This window comes from Syngnathoides biaculeatus, chromosome 20, assembly GCF_019802595.1.
Source record: "Syngnathoides biaculeatus isolate LvHL_M chromosome 20, ASM1980259v1, whole genome shotgun sequence".
Classification (NCBI taxonomy): Eukaryota; Metazoa; Chordata; class Actinopteri; order Syngnathiformes; family Syngnathidae; genus Syngnathoides; species Syngnathoides biaculeatus.
This window is the reverse complement of record NC_084659.1, coordinates 13294185-13311837: the sequence shown is the minus strand read 5'-3', so window position 1 is coordinate 13311837 and position 17653 is coordinate 13294185. Positions and strand designations below refer to the sequence as shown.

The 17653-nt window shown below is 43.1% G+C and overlaps 1 protein-coding gene across 3 annotated transcripts in view; it reads right to left on the bottom strand.

The window, feature by feature from the left end:
- Positions 1–2852: 2852 nt before the first annotated feature.
- cdk17 (cyclin dependent kinase 17) overlaps positions 2853–17653 on the bottom strand; it is a 31932-nt gene continuing 17131 nt past the window's right edge. For 2 of the 3 annotated variants that reach the window (XM_061806581.1, XM_061806582.1), the window contains 15 exons: positions 15547–15680; positions 14244–14369; positions 13604–13660; positions 13403–13517; positions 13181–13275; positions 13029–13091; positions 12798–12921; positions 11853–11973; positions 11684–11781; positions 11499–11604; positions 10772–10814; positions 10582–10672; positions 10066–10143; positions 6113–9997; positions 2853–4247 (listed from right to left, as the gene is read on the bottom strand). In XM_061806581.1, the coding sequence (XP_061662565.1) occupies positions 9957–9997; positions 10066–10143; positions 10582–10672; positions 10772–10814; positions 11499–11604; positions 11684–11781; positions 11853–11973; positions 12798–12921; positions 13029–13091; positions 13181–13275; positions 13403–13517; positions 13604–13660; positions 14244–14369; positions 15547–15680 (1292 nt within the window). In that variant the 3' untranslated portion in view covers positions 2853–4247; positions 6113–9956. The remainder of the gene's footprint in view (positions 4248–6112; positions 9998–10065; positions 10144–10581; positions 10673–10771; positions 10815–11498; positions 11605–11683; positions 11782–11852; positions 11974–12797; positions 12922–13028; positions 13092–13180; positions 13276–13402; positions 13518–13603; positions 13661–14243; positions 14370–15546; positions 15681–17653) is intronic. The other variant, XM_061806580.1, reaches the window with a different exon arrangement.

Genomic DNA, 17653 nt, shown 5'->3' with positions numbered 1-17653 from the left:
GCGAAAAAACGACCATGAATAGTCAGGCGTTTTTTTGCGAAAAAACGACCATGTATAGTAAAACGTTTTTTTGCGAAAAAACGACCATGTATAGTAAGGCGTTTTTTTGCGAAAAAACGACCATGTATAGTAAGGCGTTTTTTATGCAAAAAACGACGATGTATAGTAAGGCTTTTTTTGCGAAAAAACGCCCATGTATAATAAGGCGTTTTTTTGCAAAAAAACGACCATGTATAGTAAGTCGTTTTTTTCGCAAAAAACGACCATGTTTAGGAAGGCTTTTTTTTTCGCAAAAATCGACCATGTATAGTAAGGCATTTTTTTCAAAAAAAACGACCATGCATAGTCAGGCATTTTTTTGCGAAAAAACGACCATGTATAGTAAAGCGTTTGTTTTTTTTTTTTCGAAAAATACGACCATGTATAGTAAGGTGTTTGTTTTTTTTTTTTTCGAAAAATACGACCATGTATAGTGAGGCGTTTGTTTTTTTTTTCGAAAAATACGACCATGGATAGTTAGGTGTTTTTTTTTTTTTTTTTTTTAAAAATACGACCATGTATAGTTAGGCGTTTTTTTTTTTAACGAAAAAACGACCATGTATAGCAAGGCGTTTTTTTTTTACGAAAAAACGACCATGTATAGCGAGGCGTTTTTTTACGAAAAAACGACCATGTATAAGTAAGGCGTTGTTTTTTTTTTTTTTTGAAAAATACGAGCATGTATAGTACGGCGTTTTTTTCCGAAAAAACGACCATGTATTGTCAGGAGTTTAATATATATACACATACATATATATATACACATACATACATATTTTAGAACAGAGGTTACATTTCAAGACATGACCTTCTTATAAAAGATCACAGCAGTGAGATTTTGACAAACATTCAATGATTTGACAGTTTGGAGACATTGGCACGTATTTTGAAATCAAAAAATGCGATGACAAATTTTGCAAACTCCCCACAGTAGGCCATATATCTATAGCCACAAAAAAAAATTAATAGACAAACTCAAAGGCATACCTTCTCACGTGCTTTTTATTCAACTTGGAACTCTGAAAAAATAAAATGCCACAAAGGCAATATTTCTGATTTACAAAAATATATATACACTCAACTAGCAATCATGGATGACTTCGATTGAGTGGAATTCTAAAACCTGCCCAATGACAACCAAAAGTACTCAACTGTGCAGAGTGTGACTTTTGCATGGCAACATGGAGCACCTCAAAGTTCCATTGTGGAACTTCACACAAAACTGGCAGTTTACTTGGAGATTATCCTTTACTCATCCTCTCACATTTCACTTTGTCACCTGGGGACAGTGTATCCACATTTGCTGACTAAACTAACCTTGGAGAGTTCCTGCTGAACAGAGCAAAAATACACAAGTCAGATGCTTTATTGGGAGTTTGAACATTTGTCAATCTTGAAAATTATGACTTTATCTTGAGACAAATTGACCCCTCCGTAGAAATTGCGTCATCCGCGTCGCTGACCAATCAGAGGTCAGAGATCTACATAAACCACGCCCCTTTTTGGACCCGCAGTTTCCTCAGACAACGCTGGATGGTCCAGTATAGCTTCTGTTGGCGTTTTATCGCGTATTTGGGTTCTTAAACAATAGATATGGTTAAGAGGTGTCGTCACGGACTTTGTAATAGTGACGACAGGTATCCTGAAAGGCTAGTTGGTGGAGTTCGATTCGTACCCTTTCCAAAACCGAAGACCCAGTACGAAAAATGTCTTTGATGGATCAAACTTTGTGGAAGACCGCATCAACAACTGAATCCATCTAAAATCAGGCCTGGCTGGTTAGCACCACTTGAAATTCATAAAATGTCAACAATGCCACGTTTGTGCCAAAATTAGGTGGAAAAAGTGGCCAACCTGACAGAGCATGATGGGCTCCTGAGGTGATCCAATCACTCAATGACCTCAGTCTGACTGACTGAAGGGTGACAGTCCACCGCATTGCAAGGACTTTAACGTTCTCTGTTGGGACAGCACACTAAATTGTGCATGACGACTTCAACTGGTCCAAAAGTAAGCTGCCAGCAGAGGGTGGAGTTGTCCAAACCGTCTCTCCAGCTAAGACAAAGATGGAAACCGTACCTACTTCGCTAAGTATTGCAATACTACTTGCCCACTTCCTCACTTTCCTGAGCTGCCGGTCACATGTCACAAGACATGAGTTTGCCGCTGTGAGCGCGAGTCCAAACACCAGTCCATGGAGAGGAAGCAAGCAGCCAAGTACCACTTCAAGTCCCAGCAGTCCATAAGGAAGGCGATCATTTTTTGGGATATGATTTTCATTCCTTCACAAAGGAAAAAATGAACTGCTGAGGTAGGCCAACATAGACATTAAGAACAAACAAGGCTCATCAGTAAAGAGCCATCTTGGAAAAAGACCACAGGGCCTCACACACCAGCCCAAACATTCCATAAAAGACAAATATCTGCTATCAATACATGCTCCCTAAACTTTCAATTTTTGCCATAACATCTACCGTGCATCTAACCCCCGTCAATCCCAAATTCCCAATTTTGTGGAAAACTAACATTATTCCATTATAGTTTACCTACACCTGACAGACTTCATCTCCAATTATATTATTAGTAGTCGTAATTTTTTATTACTCATTTGTCAGTAGGGGAAAAAGATAAACACATTTGACTTTGGATAGCTACCTCTTGTGGAGAAAGACAGCATTGACTGAGGTGTCAGACAGAAGACTGGAACCCCCTTTCGCAGGAGTCTTTTCAGTCCCAGGACCGCATTAACGCCGCGAAAAAATATATATATAAAATACATAAATACATAATGAAATGAAAATTACACAAATTAATAAAACTCTAACATCCCAACTCATCATGTAGAATACACTCCATTCTATAAATCTCTGCCTTTGAAAATTCTACATTTTCTTCACCATTGGACCAAAACAAAAAAAAAAATCTAAATTAACTGGCGTCAGTCACAACAATTCGAAATTCATTCATATTCACTATAACTTTTGTAAACCTTTAAACTCCTTCCAGAAATCTGCTAAACTTTTTCATACCTCTAAACCGACCAACACACGCTGATCTTGCAATCCATCTTTTTCATATGGCCATTCCTAATTTCAGTTGTTACGCATTCAATACTTTAAGATTGCAACATCTTCATACTTTTTCCTTTCTGCACCAGTGACGTCTTTAACAGCGCGTCCGTGTGCTTAAAAAAAAAAAAAAAAAAAACCTACTATTCCATCCTACCCCCTCATCACACCTCGTGCTTGGGAGAAAACGTACTTTCTTTGCTAACAATTTAAATACTAAACCCACTAATACGACGATTTGCCCACTTTCTTGGCACATCTTTCATTCAGCACGTCCAGTATTTTGGCAAAAGTCGTTCTGCGCAAACTTCCATTCAATGCGGTCGCGTCTAAATTGCGTCACGCACTTACCCGCTTCAGACGGGACGTCAATACCGCCGCCATGTTGAATGTGTCATCCGCACCTGCCACACTTTACAAAGCGTTCAACCGCACACTAAACATGCAAAAAGTGCTTCAAACCTTTACATACAATTACTTTGCGAACTCATTTAAATTTCATTATATTTTAATTTGCGAACTCATTTAAATTTCATTATTATATTTTAATCCTAACGAATTACGGCCTGCTTCAACGGACGCTTTCCCCTAACCCGGTCAAGCAAAAAAATGTAATGTAATAAACTACTACACTTTTTTCCATGCTTTTATTTCAGCCTGTGGAAATTTCCTCACTTCACATTGTGCAAGCATCTTGCGTTAAGTCACGTGCACGTGACGCGTCCTCGACATAAAACATTCTTTCCAAAAAGTTTGGTTGTTCGACGGGTTATGACGAGGGACAATGGCTACACATTCAAGGTCGCCAACACACATATTTCCTCCATGTAACATTGAACACTCAATTACCGGCACAGTTACAAGTCGCGTCATTTTACACAGTCAATGGGAAACTTTAGACGCGGCTGGAAATGCATTTTTTTTTTTTTTGTTGTTGTTGCTAGCGTCCTCCGCAAATGCCAAACTAGCACATCTTGTTAAACATCGGGTGTCTTCGGCCATTAAATATGGCAAAAAGCAACATTCTTTCACGTGTAGTTAAAAGTGTCCATTCAGTCAAAAGCTGGGTTAGGGTTTCTCCTTTCACGGTGGACCACGACCGGCGTCCTCGAGCTCGTCTTCACTTCAGTCTTGGCCAACCTGTGGGAGGAAATGCATTTTCAAAAACTATCCAACTCTAAATGTGCTATACACAAACTCCTTCCAATCCCATTTTATCCCAACCTCGGAATCGCTAATTCCGATGTTGCCTTTTCGCAACACTGCGCCTAATAGCGACTTGCGTTACACGCCCTCAAACTCGGGACGCCGCTAACTTCCCCGCTTACCGTCTTTAGGGTACGACGAAGTACACGAACAGGAAAAGCGCCACGTCGAACACGACGAAAAGCCAAAGGTCGAACCAGTACGAGTGTTTCGGCAGAGACGCGACGGACTCTTTCGGGGAGGCGACGTCTCCGTCCCGCTTGGTTGCCGACGACACCATGTTGCCCTCCAGTCGAGTGGAGTCACGTGACAAACACCCCAACGCAATTCTTACCAGTTACCAAAAGCCAAGCCTCTTCATTATGCTTCCGTTCCAAAAGCCCTGTCACTTTTATACAACAGCACTCATTGGAATATGCTTCTTAAATTGACAAAACCCTTTTCGTCGACTTATGTACGCAAGACGTCTTTTCCCCACTTCCGAGCTCGTTTCAACGAATCCTGCCACGCCAAACCGGAAGCACAACCTCGCTCGAATTCGCTTGCCACGCCGCCAGAGGGCGCCAAGACTCGCCATTGACTTTATTACCGCTTCCGCACAGTGCTCAGTCGAATACACACAAAACGTTTCATTAATTAAACAGTCAACTGCTCCCACGACAAATTACAGCAAGAGGTTTGCACGTGGATCCCAATTCTACGTTTAAATGCTAATACACTATTTGGCCTCACTAATTGGAATACTCACCTCACTACTACGACTCAATTCAAACTTTGGTTTTAGGTTTACGACTTTGTCGCTTCCACGAGTCATTTCCAAACTTTATAGAGCCAAGGCACATGTTTTACCCTTGAAAATTCCCACGGCACACCAACACAAGCAAATGTCAACAAAAATGGATCGATTAATTACTATATGTACTTCCTGCCATCTAATACAAGATGATTTCTTTGATTCTGTAAGTCACTGTGCCTCACTGGCATAAATAGATGAAGATACATCATTTCTTGGAATAAATGGTTATTTTTTTATTCAAGCAATTACATAAAATTGGGTACTTTCCCACGGCACACTAATTAGGACTCACTGGCTCACACATTAGCAAGCAGAGCATCCAAACACTAAACTGCTTCCTAACTCATCACCAGCACCACAACCGTTCCAACTGTTACGTCATCCAGATGTATAATTCGGAAAAATAAGTAGCTCGGATAACGGTGGTGAGGGGGGGGGGGGTTTACAACAATTAGTCCGAAAAACACAACCAAAATTCCCCCAAAAGCACATTGAAAAATGGTCCGAAAAACAGGGAAAAATATTAGCCCCCCCCAAAAAAAAACTTGAAATGAACTTGGCCGAAAAAAAAGGGAGAAAACATTTGTCCCAAAAACACAGAATATATTAGCCCCAAAAATTGAAATAACTTACGCCGAAAAACTGAAAACAAAAGTGGCACGAATAACAGGGAGACTAAATTGATCTTAAAAACTGAGAAAAAAAAATCGTCCGAAAAAAACCTAAAACCCCAAAATAACTAGTCCAAAAAACAGAACATTAGCCCCAAAAATTGAAAACAATAAGCCCCCCCCCAAAAAAAAGGCCAGAAATAAATTAGTCCAAAAATCACATTCATAAACATGGTCCAAAAAAAAGAGAAAAACATTAGCCCGAAAATTTGAAATTAATTAGGCCAATAAACTGGAAAAAAAAACATTGGCTAAAAAACACGACTTTTTTTTGTGCGCGTGTGTTACAGCAAAACGTTTCCATAAAAAAAATACGCCAATTAGTCACTTACCTTCTTTTCCTTTCGTCGACAACAGTACGGCAGTAGTGTTGAAGTCTGCGCTTCGTTATTCACGTTGTTCTGCCAAAAGAAAGCTGGAGCTCCAAGTCAGCCTGTCACATGTAGCAGGTCTCGCCATGACGCCCAGGTGGATGCATTTAATAATAACAAATAATAACCTGTGCGCTCACTCAAGGCGCATGCGCGGAGAGACTGACGCACGCGCGCGCCACAAACATCGCAGTCATGCAGAAATATTCCAAACTATGTACTGGATATGGCTGACACTTTGCAACTCATTGTTTTATAAACAAGAGTTTTACTAGTCCTATTCAAATGCTACACTATTTTTTATTTCTATTTTTATAACGGCTAGGCGCCCCATGACGCCATCTTGTGTGTCATGGAGATCAAAGAACACAAGTGATGGGCGGAGCGTGACGGGGTTTTTTTTTTCTATCGTTAATTTACCCGATTGGTGACATCATTGCAAACCTATCCATAGTCGGAGTTGACAAGTGACAGTTGCACAACTCGCATGAAATGGCACGGAGCTGTTGGAGGCTCTGCGTGACATACAACACGGACTGAAAGTCCACATTGTCACGCTGTCACTTCCCACTCCTACATGCTACTTTTCAGAACTCCACCTTTCCGGACGCCATGTCAAAAATATCTGCGCCACCTTCTGTGTGTACTCAATGCCTATACATCTCGACGACTTCCATCTTTTCCTCTGCCTTTTCTTTTCAGGCTCTTCGGAGATGCCATCTGATCCTCCCCCATAATCCCCTGCCTTCCCACAGTCCGCTTTGGGACCTCCAAAGCGAGAACTATTCACGCCTCACCTTTATTTCTATTACTTCCCTTTTATGTATCCAGGTCAGATCATTGACAACAAATTGTCATGTGCAACAGCCAACCTGCAGACACAAACATACAAATATGCACAGACACATTATATTAATATCTATTGCATTTTCTCTTCTCTTGTCATTGGTTGAATGGGTCTGCAGGCCATGGGGACATTTCTACACATTTGTTGCGCTCCTCTCACAAGCCTTCTTCATGGACCCCTGACCCACTAAATACTGGACATATTCTTGAGGTCCCCCTCTTCCGATCCATCAATTTTGCCTTTCAACATCAATATTCTTCTTTCTTTTTCTACTTTTCAAACCCTTCCCCTTCTATTCTTCATGCTAATTTATACCGTCCACATTCTACAGGTGATGCAGTCACACACAAAAACAAACGCACACTTGTTTTATGAAACAATTTCCATTTACTTTCCGACGGTTACGAGAAATAAATAATTCCAGTAGAAAGACTCAAACACACACGTCGTCCGTCGGCTCGCCGCGGCTTCACCGGCACGGCGGGCCTTGCGCGCGGCGCCCACGCGTTCTTCTGCAGACATTCTCCAACATTGCGCACGTTTGCTAAAGTTACGCAATGACAAATAAAGCCACACCTCCCGTCACGTGCGGTTACTGCCGTCGCTGTCAAAATATACGGTTACCTTCATGGTTAACCCCCCCACCCCCCAATGCAATTTCGTACACCGTTCATATAATGTGTTCCCCCCACCCCAGTGAACAAAACACTTCAACGTTATTTGAAGCATGGCTATAAGACAATAAAGTGTTTGTAGAAAAAATAGCTTCACTTGCCCATTTGCTCATACATTTGCATCTACCTGTTGAAGACAAAATACAGTGTGCTTAAGGGATGAGGACGCCCTAAGGCGTAGTAGTCGTTACTGCACTTTTCCTGTACTCCCATCGCTATGTACAACTGACGGATGATCTCTTCTTGTCCATATGTTGCAGAGCTCCATTTTTTTTTTTTTTTTTTTTTTTAAACACTGCCGTTCAGAGTGTATCCATTCATCTCCTCTGGATCAATTGCTTCTGCACTGGCTGGATGACGCGCACGGCAAGAGGACGTACAAGCACAATTGAGAAGCATTTCCGGAAAATACGCGTGGAAAGAAAATGCGAACGTCCATTTCCCAATAAAAATACATTTGCCCCAAGGCCCATGCTGGCCGTAGTTTCACAAGACAGTTCAAAGGTCACACACACACACACACACACACGTATAGCGCACACATCCTAATACTGTTGGCTAAAACTCTGCCGAATGACATGTTAGGTCAAAGCGCAACTTCCACGCAAAGTCACTGCACTAAGTGCCAGATTATTTCCTTCTTGTTTGTCAAACACAAACGTTTTTGGCCTTCTTAATACTGACTGTGGACAATGGAAAATTGGGGCCACACTCAAATGAATCAAGGGATGAAAAATGAAAGCGCATTGTGGAAAATTCTGCCAAAAAATAATGAATAATCTCAGGATTTAGTGGTACAGTCATTCAGTTGAAATATTAGGACAACTAAAACAGACTACCGTCGAAACATGAGGTGGAAAATAAGACTTTCTACTTTATGTGGAAAAATGGTTCTTTTACATAAATATTACAAAATGGCATTTTAGAGACTCGGATCATATTTGGAGAAAAATTGCTCCATTTTGCCAACTATTAGGCCACACCAAATCTTACCTGCTCACTTAGCAATAAACAATTGACTCGTGTTCCATTTTTAAACACAAATAGCGACATCTTTTTATAAAAATAATCACGCTATTATGAAGGAAAAAAAGTTGGAATGTCAGTAATAAACTTAGTACTACAGACAATGTCATTCTTGGTCTGGAATAAATGTAGAAATGAACAAATATGCCAGCCGTTTTTGGAAATGTTTGAAGGCTATCATGGAATACAATAAAGTCGAAATATTTGAGAGAAAAAATTATGACTACAACACTTTTACTTTTGCAATGAAAACTACCTTCCGGTTTTTGAAGGTAATGGTAAGGAAATACAATGGAATTTCTCCAATGCTAAGGCGCTAAATTAGATGAAAAAACATCCAACGTTTCAACATTATAACAATTGGAAATATAAACCCGCAATGGTTTGACGGAAAACCATTATTGATTTCTGAGAATTATGTCACTCAAATTATGATCTTCCCAGAAGGAAGTCTATAGCGTTATTTTCTAACCAGGCAATGTTGCACAAATTAAGCCATATTACAATGCTATCTTTTTTAACATTACAGTAATAAGTGGTCACATTATACTCTCATATGTTAATTGAACAACTACAAAGTCACATTTTTACAGGTGTGATTTCTCCGATTCACTTTTTCGGATCATAATCTCATCACAGCACGGCAACTCATTTCTTCTAACTTTTATGTTTTTGTTTTTTCTTTTCAGTGTGGCCTCAATACTCCCAATTTTCAACCCGAACGTTCCATTGCGACCCGACTGGACCACAGTACTGCCGTGCAGGGCGTTGGCCCGTTCCCAAATGATGACTTCAAAATGTACGTTTCCGTTACACGCACTCAGAGGACAACTGCAACAAAATGAACACTATGAACATCGGCGTATATATTACAATAAATGAAACCGGTGGTCTCGCACAACTCCAATCACAGCTTGAACGTCGCCTGCGGAATTCTTCGACAAAATTCTACAAGAGGCGGGAACGAAGGCGACAGCCCACCTTACCGTGTCGTGCGCTGGCGTGTTAACAGGGTGTGTTAAATACGTACAGTAGTAGTTTAGCAGCAAACATCCCGTCCCGCTCAACTGGAAATAAATAAACACACCGATTGAATAGTCAGACAAAGTCCAGAGGGGTGTGTGTGTGTGTGTGTGTGCATGTCGTGTGCATGGGCGGGCGGGGGAGGGGGGCCGCTGTAAGGGGGCTCATGCCAGAGAGGTTGGTCATGTAGAGGGTAGAGGGTGACGACCAGGGCGTCTTCCGTCTTCTCCAGAGTCTAGAAGAGCATGCTCTGCCTCCGGTTGATCTTGCCGTTACCTGCGAGCCAACAGGACCGTTCAAAAATCCGCTTCCTCGGCGACACATCAAAATGGCGACGCGCTCACCTGACTCCGGGTACGAGGCGTTCCTGTAGCCCGGGTCTCGCTGCAGCTGCACCTCCTTCAACGTGAATACGGAGACGCCTGAAACAGAGCCCACCGTCAGTCTCCATCAAACCCAGACTTCTTTTGCAGCTGTGTTCAAGTTAAAAAAACATTATATTCTAAAAAAAATTATATACGTGCATTTTACCAAGGCTCAAAAGCAGACAGACATCCACTACCTTCTAACACCGTGAAAAATACCTCATGAGCGCTAACAAAACTAGCACCGACATCACCGAATTGCTATCGAAAGCCACTTAAAATGCACCACAGCGCTGTGTCAATATTTGACCACTCGATGGGGCAATAATGCCATTTCCATTCATTTCAAAGGGAGGGGCAAACAACACTGGGGACTGGGAGCTCCTGCCATTCCAAACGCAGCCCCGCCTCTTCAATGCACATATTGAAATAACACATGCAGCGGTCCACAAATTGCAACAAACAGCAGCTGTGTGTGGATGCGTGCATGCTCACTCTCGTGCAACGTGTGAACTCTCATCCCCAGATGCCTGAAGTAGGAATGTTTCATCGCGTCCTCGGCCGAAATCCTCTTCTTCGATTCGTACTGTGAAGCAGAACGGACACCTTTGTAATCCTTTTCATCGCTCCCACAACATGACTTTACAAAAGTAACAACTTTACGAGGCGGGAGGTCAACACTCACTCTGAGGAAAGCCAGCAACAGCTCGATGCCTTCGCCGTCCAGCCTAAAGGAGACGGAAGGAAAAAAATAAAAAATAAACAATGACAGGTTTACGGCTGTCTGCCGCGAAGGCTCGCCAGAGGAAGGAAGCTGACGGCTGCCTTCGCAACATCCCGCGAGATTTCCTGTCTTGCCCCAACACACACGCACACGGATGACCCGCTATTACATTACTCGTGGAGGACATTTGATTTCCATGCCACTCCTTGTTGGTATTAAACGGAGTGTGTAGATTCAATTATTAAACATTAATGTCTTCACAAAAATTAAGACATGTGGTTGGATTGGGTTTTTTTTTAACTTTTGTCTTTAGACAATGTGCTTTTCTGGTCATTAAACACATTTCTATGGAAACATAATTAATTTGCTGGTAAATATTAAAAACGTTTTGATACACACTTTACTTCGATGCCTTTTTGCTACTTTCAAGGAATGTTTTGCCACAATTATATTATTTCCACCTCCTAAAGCTTTTCATTTTGCTACAAAAAAAACCTGCTCCATCTGTCTTTTTTTTTGCAATTCATGTTTTACCATCCCTGCCAACGCAAACAGAACATATAATCTAAATTGACAGATATATTATCTGCACTTTTATTGTCCTTATCATTTTACAAGGCTTATTTATCGCAAACTAATTGTTGACACAACGCTGGATAACGGTTGACAGACACAAACAGTTCGGTACCTGGGAGCGTGGTTGATCAACTGCTGAGGTTTATATTTGGGGAAGTTGTAAGACTTGAACTCTTCGATGGAGGAGATTCCCGGCCAGTTCTCCTCCGTCGGCGTTCCTGCAATCCCAGCACCGCAGACTGTCGTCAAAAGAGGATCAGGCCGCCTTTGAACGGGTCTCCGTTGTCGAAGGCTCACCCAGTAACCTGAAGATGAGGTGGAGCTCGTCCTCCGCCGTGGAGCCCGGGAAGAGCGGCCGACCAGCGGCCATCTCGTAAAATATGCAGCCGACGCCCCTGCCGACGCACAAAGGTCCTTGAGGTTCCGGCGACGGTGAAAGACAATTAAGTCAAAGGCGGGATTTTACCACATGTCGATCTGCGTCGAATACTCCGACGAACCCAGCAGGACGTCGGGAGGTCGGTACCACAGGGTCACCACTTCGTTGGAGTACGTTTTAGTCGGGACCGACTTGGCTCTCGCCAGACCTGCCGCGAACATGGTGACGCAAAATACAATTAGGAAAGGTCCAGTGTCCTTTCGTCCCATCTATACGCCGTAATTCCCGGCCTACAGAGCGCACCTGATTATAAGCCTCACCCAGTACATTTGTAGAAAAAATATACAGACAACGCAGCTGTGTAAAAGCCGCAAGTGCCCACATTGAAACACAAGATATCTACTAAGAAAGACGGTACACAGAGAATTTTACGCTAACACTAGCGCCGTGCTAACAGGGCAAGTTAAAAAAAAAAACATACCGGAAAAATCACTAAGACACAGCAGTAACACGCTAGCGCAGCGCTAACGGGGCCGGACCGCTAAAAGTCACGTCCTTGGCACATGTATTCCACTGGTCTCTTAGCTTTTCCGCTCGAGTGGCCCCTTGCGGCCGTTCCAAAAAAATGCACAAATTAGCCGCATCACCGCAGAAACAGCAGGATTGAAAGCATGTGAAAATAATCGCGGCTTCGAGGACCAAATTTACACTACATTGCATAAAACACCCTTGGATTCCGTAAAAACCGCTATCTGAACAATACTCTATCTTTTCTCTCCAACCACCTCATCTTTTATTTATTTTTAAATAATCAGATTATTAATAATTGAAAACATTCTGTGATGCGCATGACCGTCGGCCCAATTTATTGCTGCGGGGAATGGTCTGCGGATCATGTGCAAACATTTTCATTGCTAGCCTTTTGCCCACACATTTCGCCTTGGCTATTATTTACAGTATAATCTTATAATTCCCAACATGGCCTAAATTATTACATTAATAAACGGCAACTCATCTGGCCTCTGCTCTCACCGAAATCAGCCAGCTTGAGCTCTCCCCTCTCGTTGATGAGGAGGTTCTGGGGCTTCAGGTCGCGGTGGAGAACTTTCCTCTTGTGACAATACGACAGCCCGCGCAAAATCTGGAACAAAAACACCTGAAAAAAAAACAAAAAACATTTTGCATCACAAGTAAATCCTCTCTTAATTGACCGCGATAAGAAAAGACTTAACAGGGTGGGAAAATCTCAAAGTGCATCCTAACCTTCACATTGTGCATGCTCATGATGTTTCCACAGTCATCCATGTACTGCTTCAGATCTTTATCCTAAAAACGACAAAGCCAAAAGCACAAAATTGTGTCACGTCGCTCCTTTTCCCTTCACGCCGACGCCAAACCAGGCCCACTTCGCTTACCAGGTACTCAAAAACCAGCGTGAGGCTCTTTTCTGTGTGGACGATGTCGTGGAGCGTCACAATGTTCGCGTGTTTCAGGTCCTTCAGTAACGACACTGCGCAAATGAAAATGAATACTTTTTCACTATTGTGTTACATTTTTTTTTCATTGGTATTTTCAACTGAATGAATCCCACACAGATCACCACCCGTTATTTCTCGTCAATTGTAAACAGAAATGACCTTCTCTGATGGCCGTGCACGGCGCGCCCTCCTCGTGCTCCAACCGGATCTCCTTCAAAGCCACCAGGTTGTCCGTTAGTTTGCTGCGGCCTTTAAAAACGGTGGCGTACGTGCCCTGGGGAGGAATTAAGCAGCGGGAAGCCCAAAAATCAGTACACTTCCAATATAGTCGCTTTGGTTCGCTTTTTCTGCTCTCCTCACCTCGCCCAGTTTGTCCAGCTTAATGTAAGTCTCCAACTTCCCGAATCCAATCTCCGACTGAGAAAAGATCACACGTTAATTGTATTTCACTCAAATTTAAAAATTCTAATGCCTTGCTCATGACAAAAAATCCCAGCAGATTTATCTTCACTATTCTGGAAAAAAAAAAAAAAAAAAACTACTACTACTTTCAATTAATTGTACATTTCTATTAATAGTAAGTTGTAGTAATACTTAGTTTATTAATTTCAAATACAATCTCCTTGTCCTTTTCCCATGCACATTCTTTTCCAACAGGGGCTAATTAACCATAGGAAGAAATCCTCCAATTAAAACATCACAATGATTTATAAAGTAATAATCTATTCTTTAGTGATTTTACCTTTATGTTTTGTATTTTTTTTTTTTTTTTTTAATGGCTCATTTGCCAACAAGCCCATCTGTGATCACTAATTCAGCTCCAGCATCTGATAACTATCGAGATGGCCTCCAAAACAATGCAAGCGCTCGTGTCTTTGGATCGGAACGTCTCGGGCTCCCGCTGGGTCGGTTGTCACGGAAACTAGCGCAGCCCACTGCTGCCAGATCCCCCCGGCACCGCGCGGATATAGAAGTGGCACGTGCGCGCACACATACGCACCAGCGACGCTCGGCGCGAGCGGCGGCTGAGCGGCTGGTCGAAGGGCGGGCTGGCGAGCTGCAGCTTCTCCAGGTAGCCGTCGGGGATCCGGATGTCGGCGGGCAGCGACAAGCGTTTGTTGAGGTCCTGAAACGGAAACCCGCACAAATGTTCATACATTTACATTCATGTTCTTTATGACATTCCACCCCCCCAAACCCATCCTCATCCGTTAAATGCAATTATGACACAGGCACAAGAGACCACAGGAGTCCGCCCACGCGCTCGCAGAGACGTCGCAGAAATAACTTGCTCATCTCTTCCTGGGTCGGTGAGAAAAAATATTTTATGACTCCCACCCTCTTACGGGGGGCATAATTGTGCCTGCAAAAAAATTCATCTTTGTACGGCACGTGGACATATAAAGGTCTTTAAATATATTCTATTCTATATTCACAGCATATGCAGCCATGATGTAAAAGCCTACATCCAACGCTCGTCTTCTCTTGCATTTGGTGCTGGATTCTATTCTGGGATGAAAATACATACGATTTGAATAAAAACACACTTCTGTGGCTAAACAGGAGTGCGGTGTGTAAAAATAGAAATCTACGGGCTTTAAAGTTTGGCCTCGCAGGTATAAATATATCATATTCCTTCCTGAGCGAAGACACTGCAGCTCCATTTCACAACAGTCGCCTCCATTATTTTTCTTTCATCCACATGAGATGTTCATTATATTATGTAATCTTGCTGCTTGTTTTAAGCAACACAAGCTTTTCTATTAAATTAGAGGAAACTAACAAAACATCTATTATTTCAAACTCTAATCTCGTATATTACACGCTCCAATTATACATTTTTCCTACACATGAAGGATTGAATATCTAAATGTCAACAACATACAGTATACTTGGATCTTATCCAGTAGGGGGCAGAAGCCTTTCAAAGACAAGCTCTCACGGGACCTCTCCGCCATCATTTATCACCAAAAATTATTATATAGATATATACTTAGATGATTTATTGAGGGCGGGAAGCCTAGATTCACAGCAGGATATCCTAACACAGATCCAACATGGAGCGTAATCCCATATTAGGGATAGGCAAAAATTTGCATCCACATTATGGATACTGCTGTCGCATTTAACCTGCTCTATTTTCTGCTGCAATCCCAGGGGAGCGGCGCTAATATCCGCATCGTGACACCCGGACAGCGGGAAGCTATTAAGATGGCGCCTTGACACCCGCCGACTCAGATAAAACGGAAACGCGGCGGGGTAGGCAGTTTCGCTCGTGCGTCGCTGTTTGTGAACAACTTCACCTCCATGGAAATTCTCCGGTGGACTCGGCTCCTCAGACAGACGCCCGTCGGGGACTGGACCTCGTCCGACGACGTCCCCGACGCTTGGTCGCTCTCCCCGTCCGAACCCATCTTCAGATTCTCGTGCACGATGTCTGCAATTGAATCGCAGCAATCACAATCGCAGTAAAACCGTCGCACTTCATGCGGTTAACTATTCATTAAGTGGATCTCGAGGCAGACAATGCGGCTGTGCGGTTTATTTATGCTCATAAAGTAGAAATCCCACTAGGACCGCAATGGACCGGTCGTGCCAAAATGTCAATTCGCAACCGCCGGTGCTGATTAAAGGGCGCAAATACAAAAGGGAATTGCACTAATTACACACATCGGCGTAACATCAAAAATGGATGGAGAAGGTCAAACGGTGACACCAATAACGCACAAGTGGGATTTGCAGTCTGTCTTATTTGCATCAACCAGAAAATTAAGCTTCGTATTCATCTAATTGCACTTGGTAATACGGAAACCTTGCTTTTTATGATTTTATGTAGAGTATTTCCTTCCCCCCCTCATGTGCGTGAATGAGAAAAGTGGAGGGGGAAGAGTGAGGCTACAGGGAGAAGAGATAGCGAGGGTGGACGACTTCAAATACTTGGGGTCAACAATACAGAGCAATGGAGAGTGTGGTAAGGAAGTGAAGAAACGGGTCCAAGCAGGTTGAAACAGCTGGCGAAAGGTGTCTGGTGTGTTATGTGACAGAAGAGTGTCCGCTAGGATGAAGGGCAAAGGTTACAAAACAGTGGTGAGGCCGGCCATGATGTACGGATTAGAGACGGTGGCACTGAAGAGACAACAGGAAGCAGAACTGGAGGTGGCAGAAATGAAGATGCTGAGGTTCTCGCTTGGAGTCAACAGGTTGGATAGGATTGAAAACGAGCTCATTAGAGGGACAGCCAAAGTTGGATGTTTTGGAGACAAGATTCGAGAGAGCAGACTTCGATGGTTTGGACATGTTCAGAGGCGAGAGAGTGAGTATATTGGTAGAAGGATGTTGAGGATAGAGCTCCCAGGCAAAAGAGCGAGAGGAAGACCAAAGAGAAGGTTTATGGATGTGGTGAGGGAAGACATGAGGGCAGTTGGGGTTAGAGAGGAAGATGCAGGAGATAGGCTAAGATGGCAAAAGATGACACGCTGTGGCGACCCCTAACGGGACAAGCCGAAAGGAAAAGAAGAAGAAGAAGAAGATTCCCCCCCCCCCCCCCCCAGAACAGGCGACTCGACTCTCTCCAGCCTGATGACAAATCTTCCCCCACTTATTCCTTCACTTTCGCTGCTGCGCCACAGATTTTCATATTTATTGCCTCACTGTCAAAAATATTTACTCTTTCACTTCAGCCTTTCTCCCAAGCGTCATCACTTTTCAAGCTTTTCCCACACGGCGACGGCACCTTTCTAACATCCATTTCCTCTGAGTGCTCCAATACCTCCTCCCGCGTGCCACGCTTTCACTTTCGCCCTCTTCGCATGTTTAAACCCTCGTTTGCGTGTCGCAAAGCGCATTAATCATACCCATTTAACCTTCGGTCAAACAAACCTCGACATCACATCCCCTCTCCCACCGATAAAGTATCCTACGTGCCGCAACCGCCCCCATTTTCATATCCACATCCGTCCATCTGCGCCACGGTCCCGAGCCAGGCCCGATAGCTCTGTCGATCGTATGTACACTTGATAGCGGCGACACGCCCGGCTGCACTTATTTAAAGAATAATATTGATTGTACTGCCCATAGAAAATTCTGTGGGAATGACTTCTGATGCGGATCAGTGGAGACTAGAGACTTGGACTTTGGACTGAACATTTGCGCTCTATTATGCATTTCTAACCGCACGATCATTTCAGACTCATTTCTCCTTTCAACAGTTTTTTCTTTTAACCTGACCCGTCTAGCCCGCTAACAAATCAAATGTGGTCCGTGGGCAGAAAAACACCGGCAATACAGGAGTGTTATTTTCGCACTTTGGCACGTCCGAGTGGATGAGGGACAAGTGTGAGCGCTGCTATCACATAATAACGACCGGTGCCGTTCATCTCGCCAGCTTCTGGGTCGAGTGACATGCCGCCG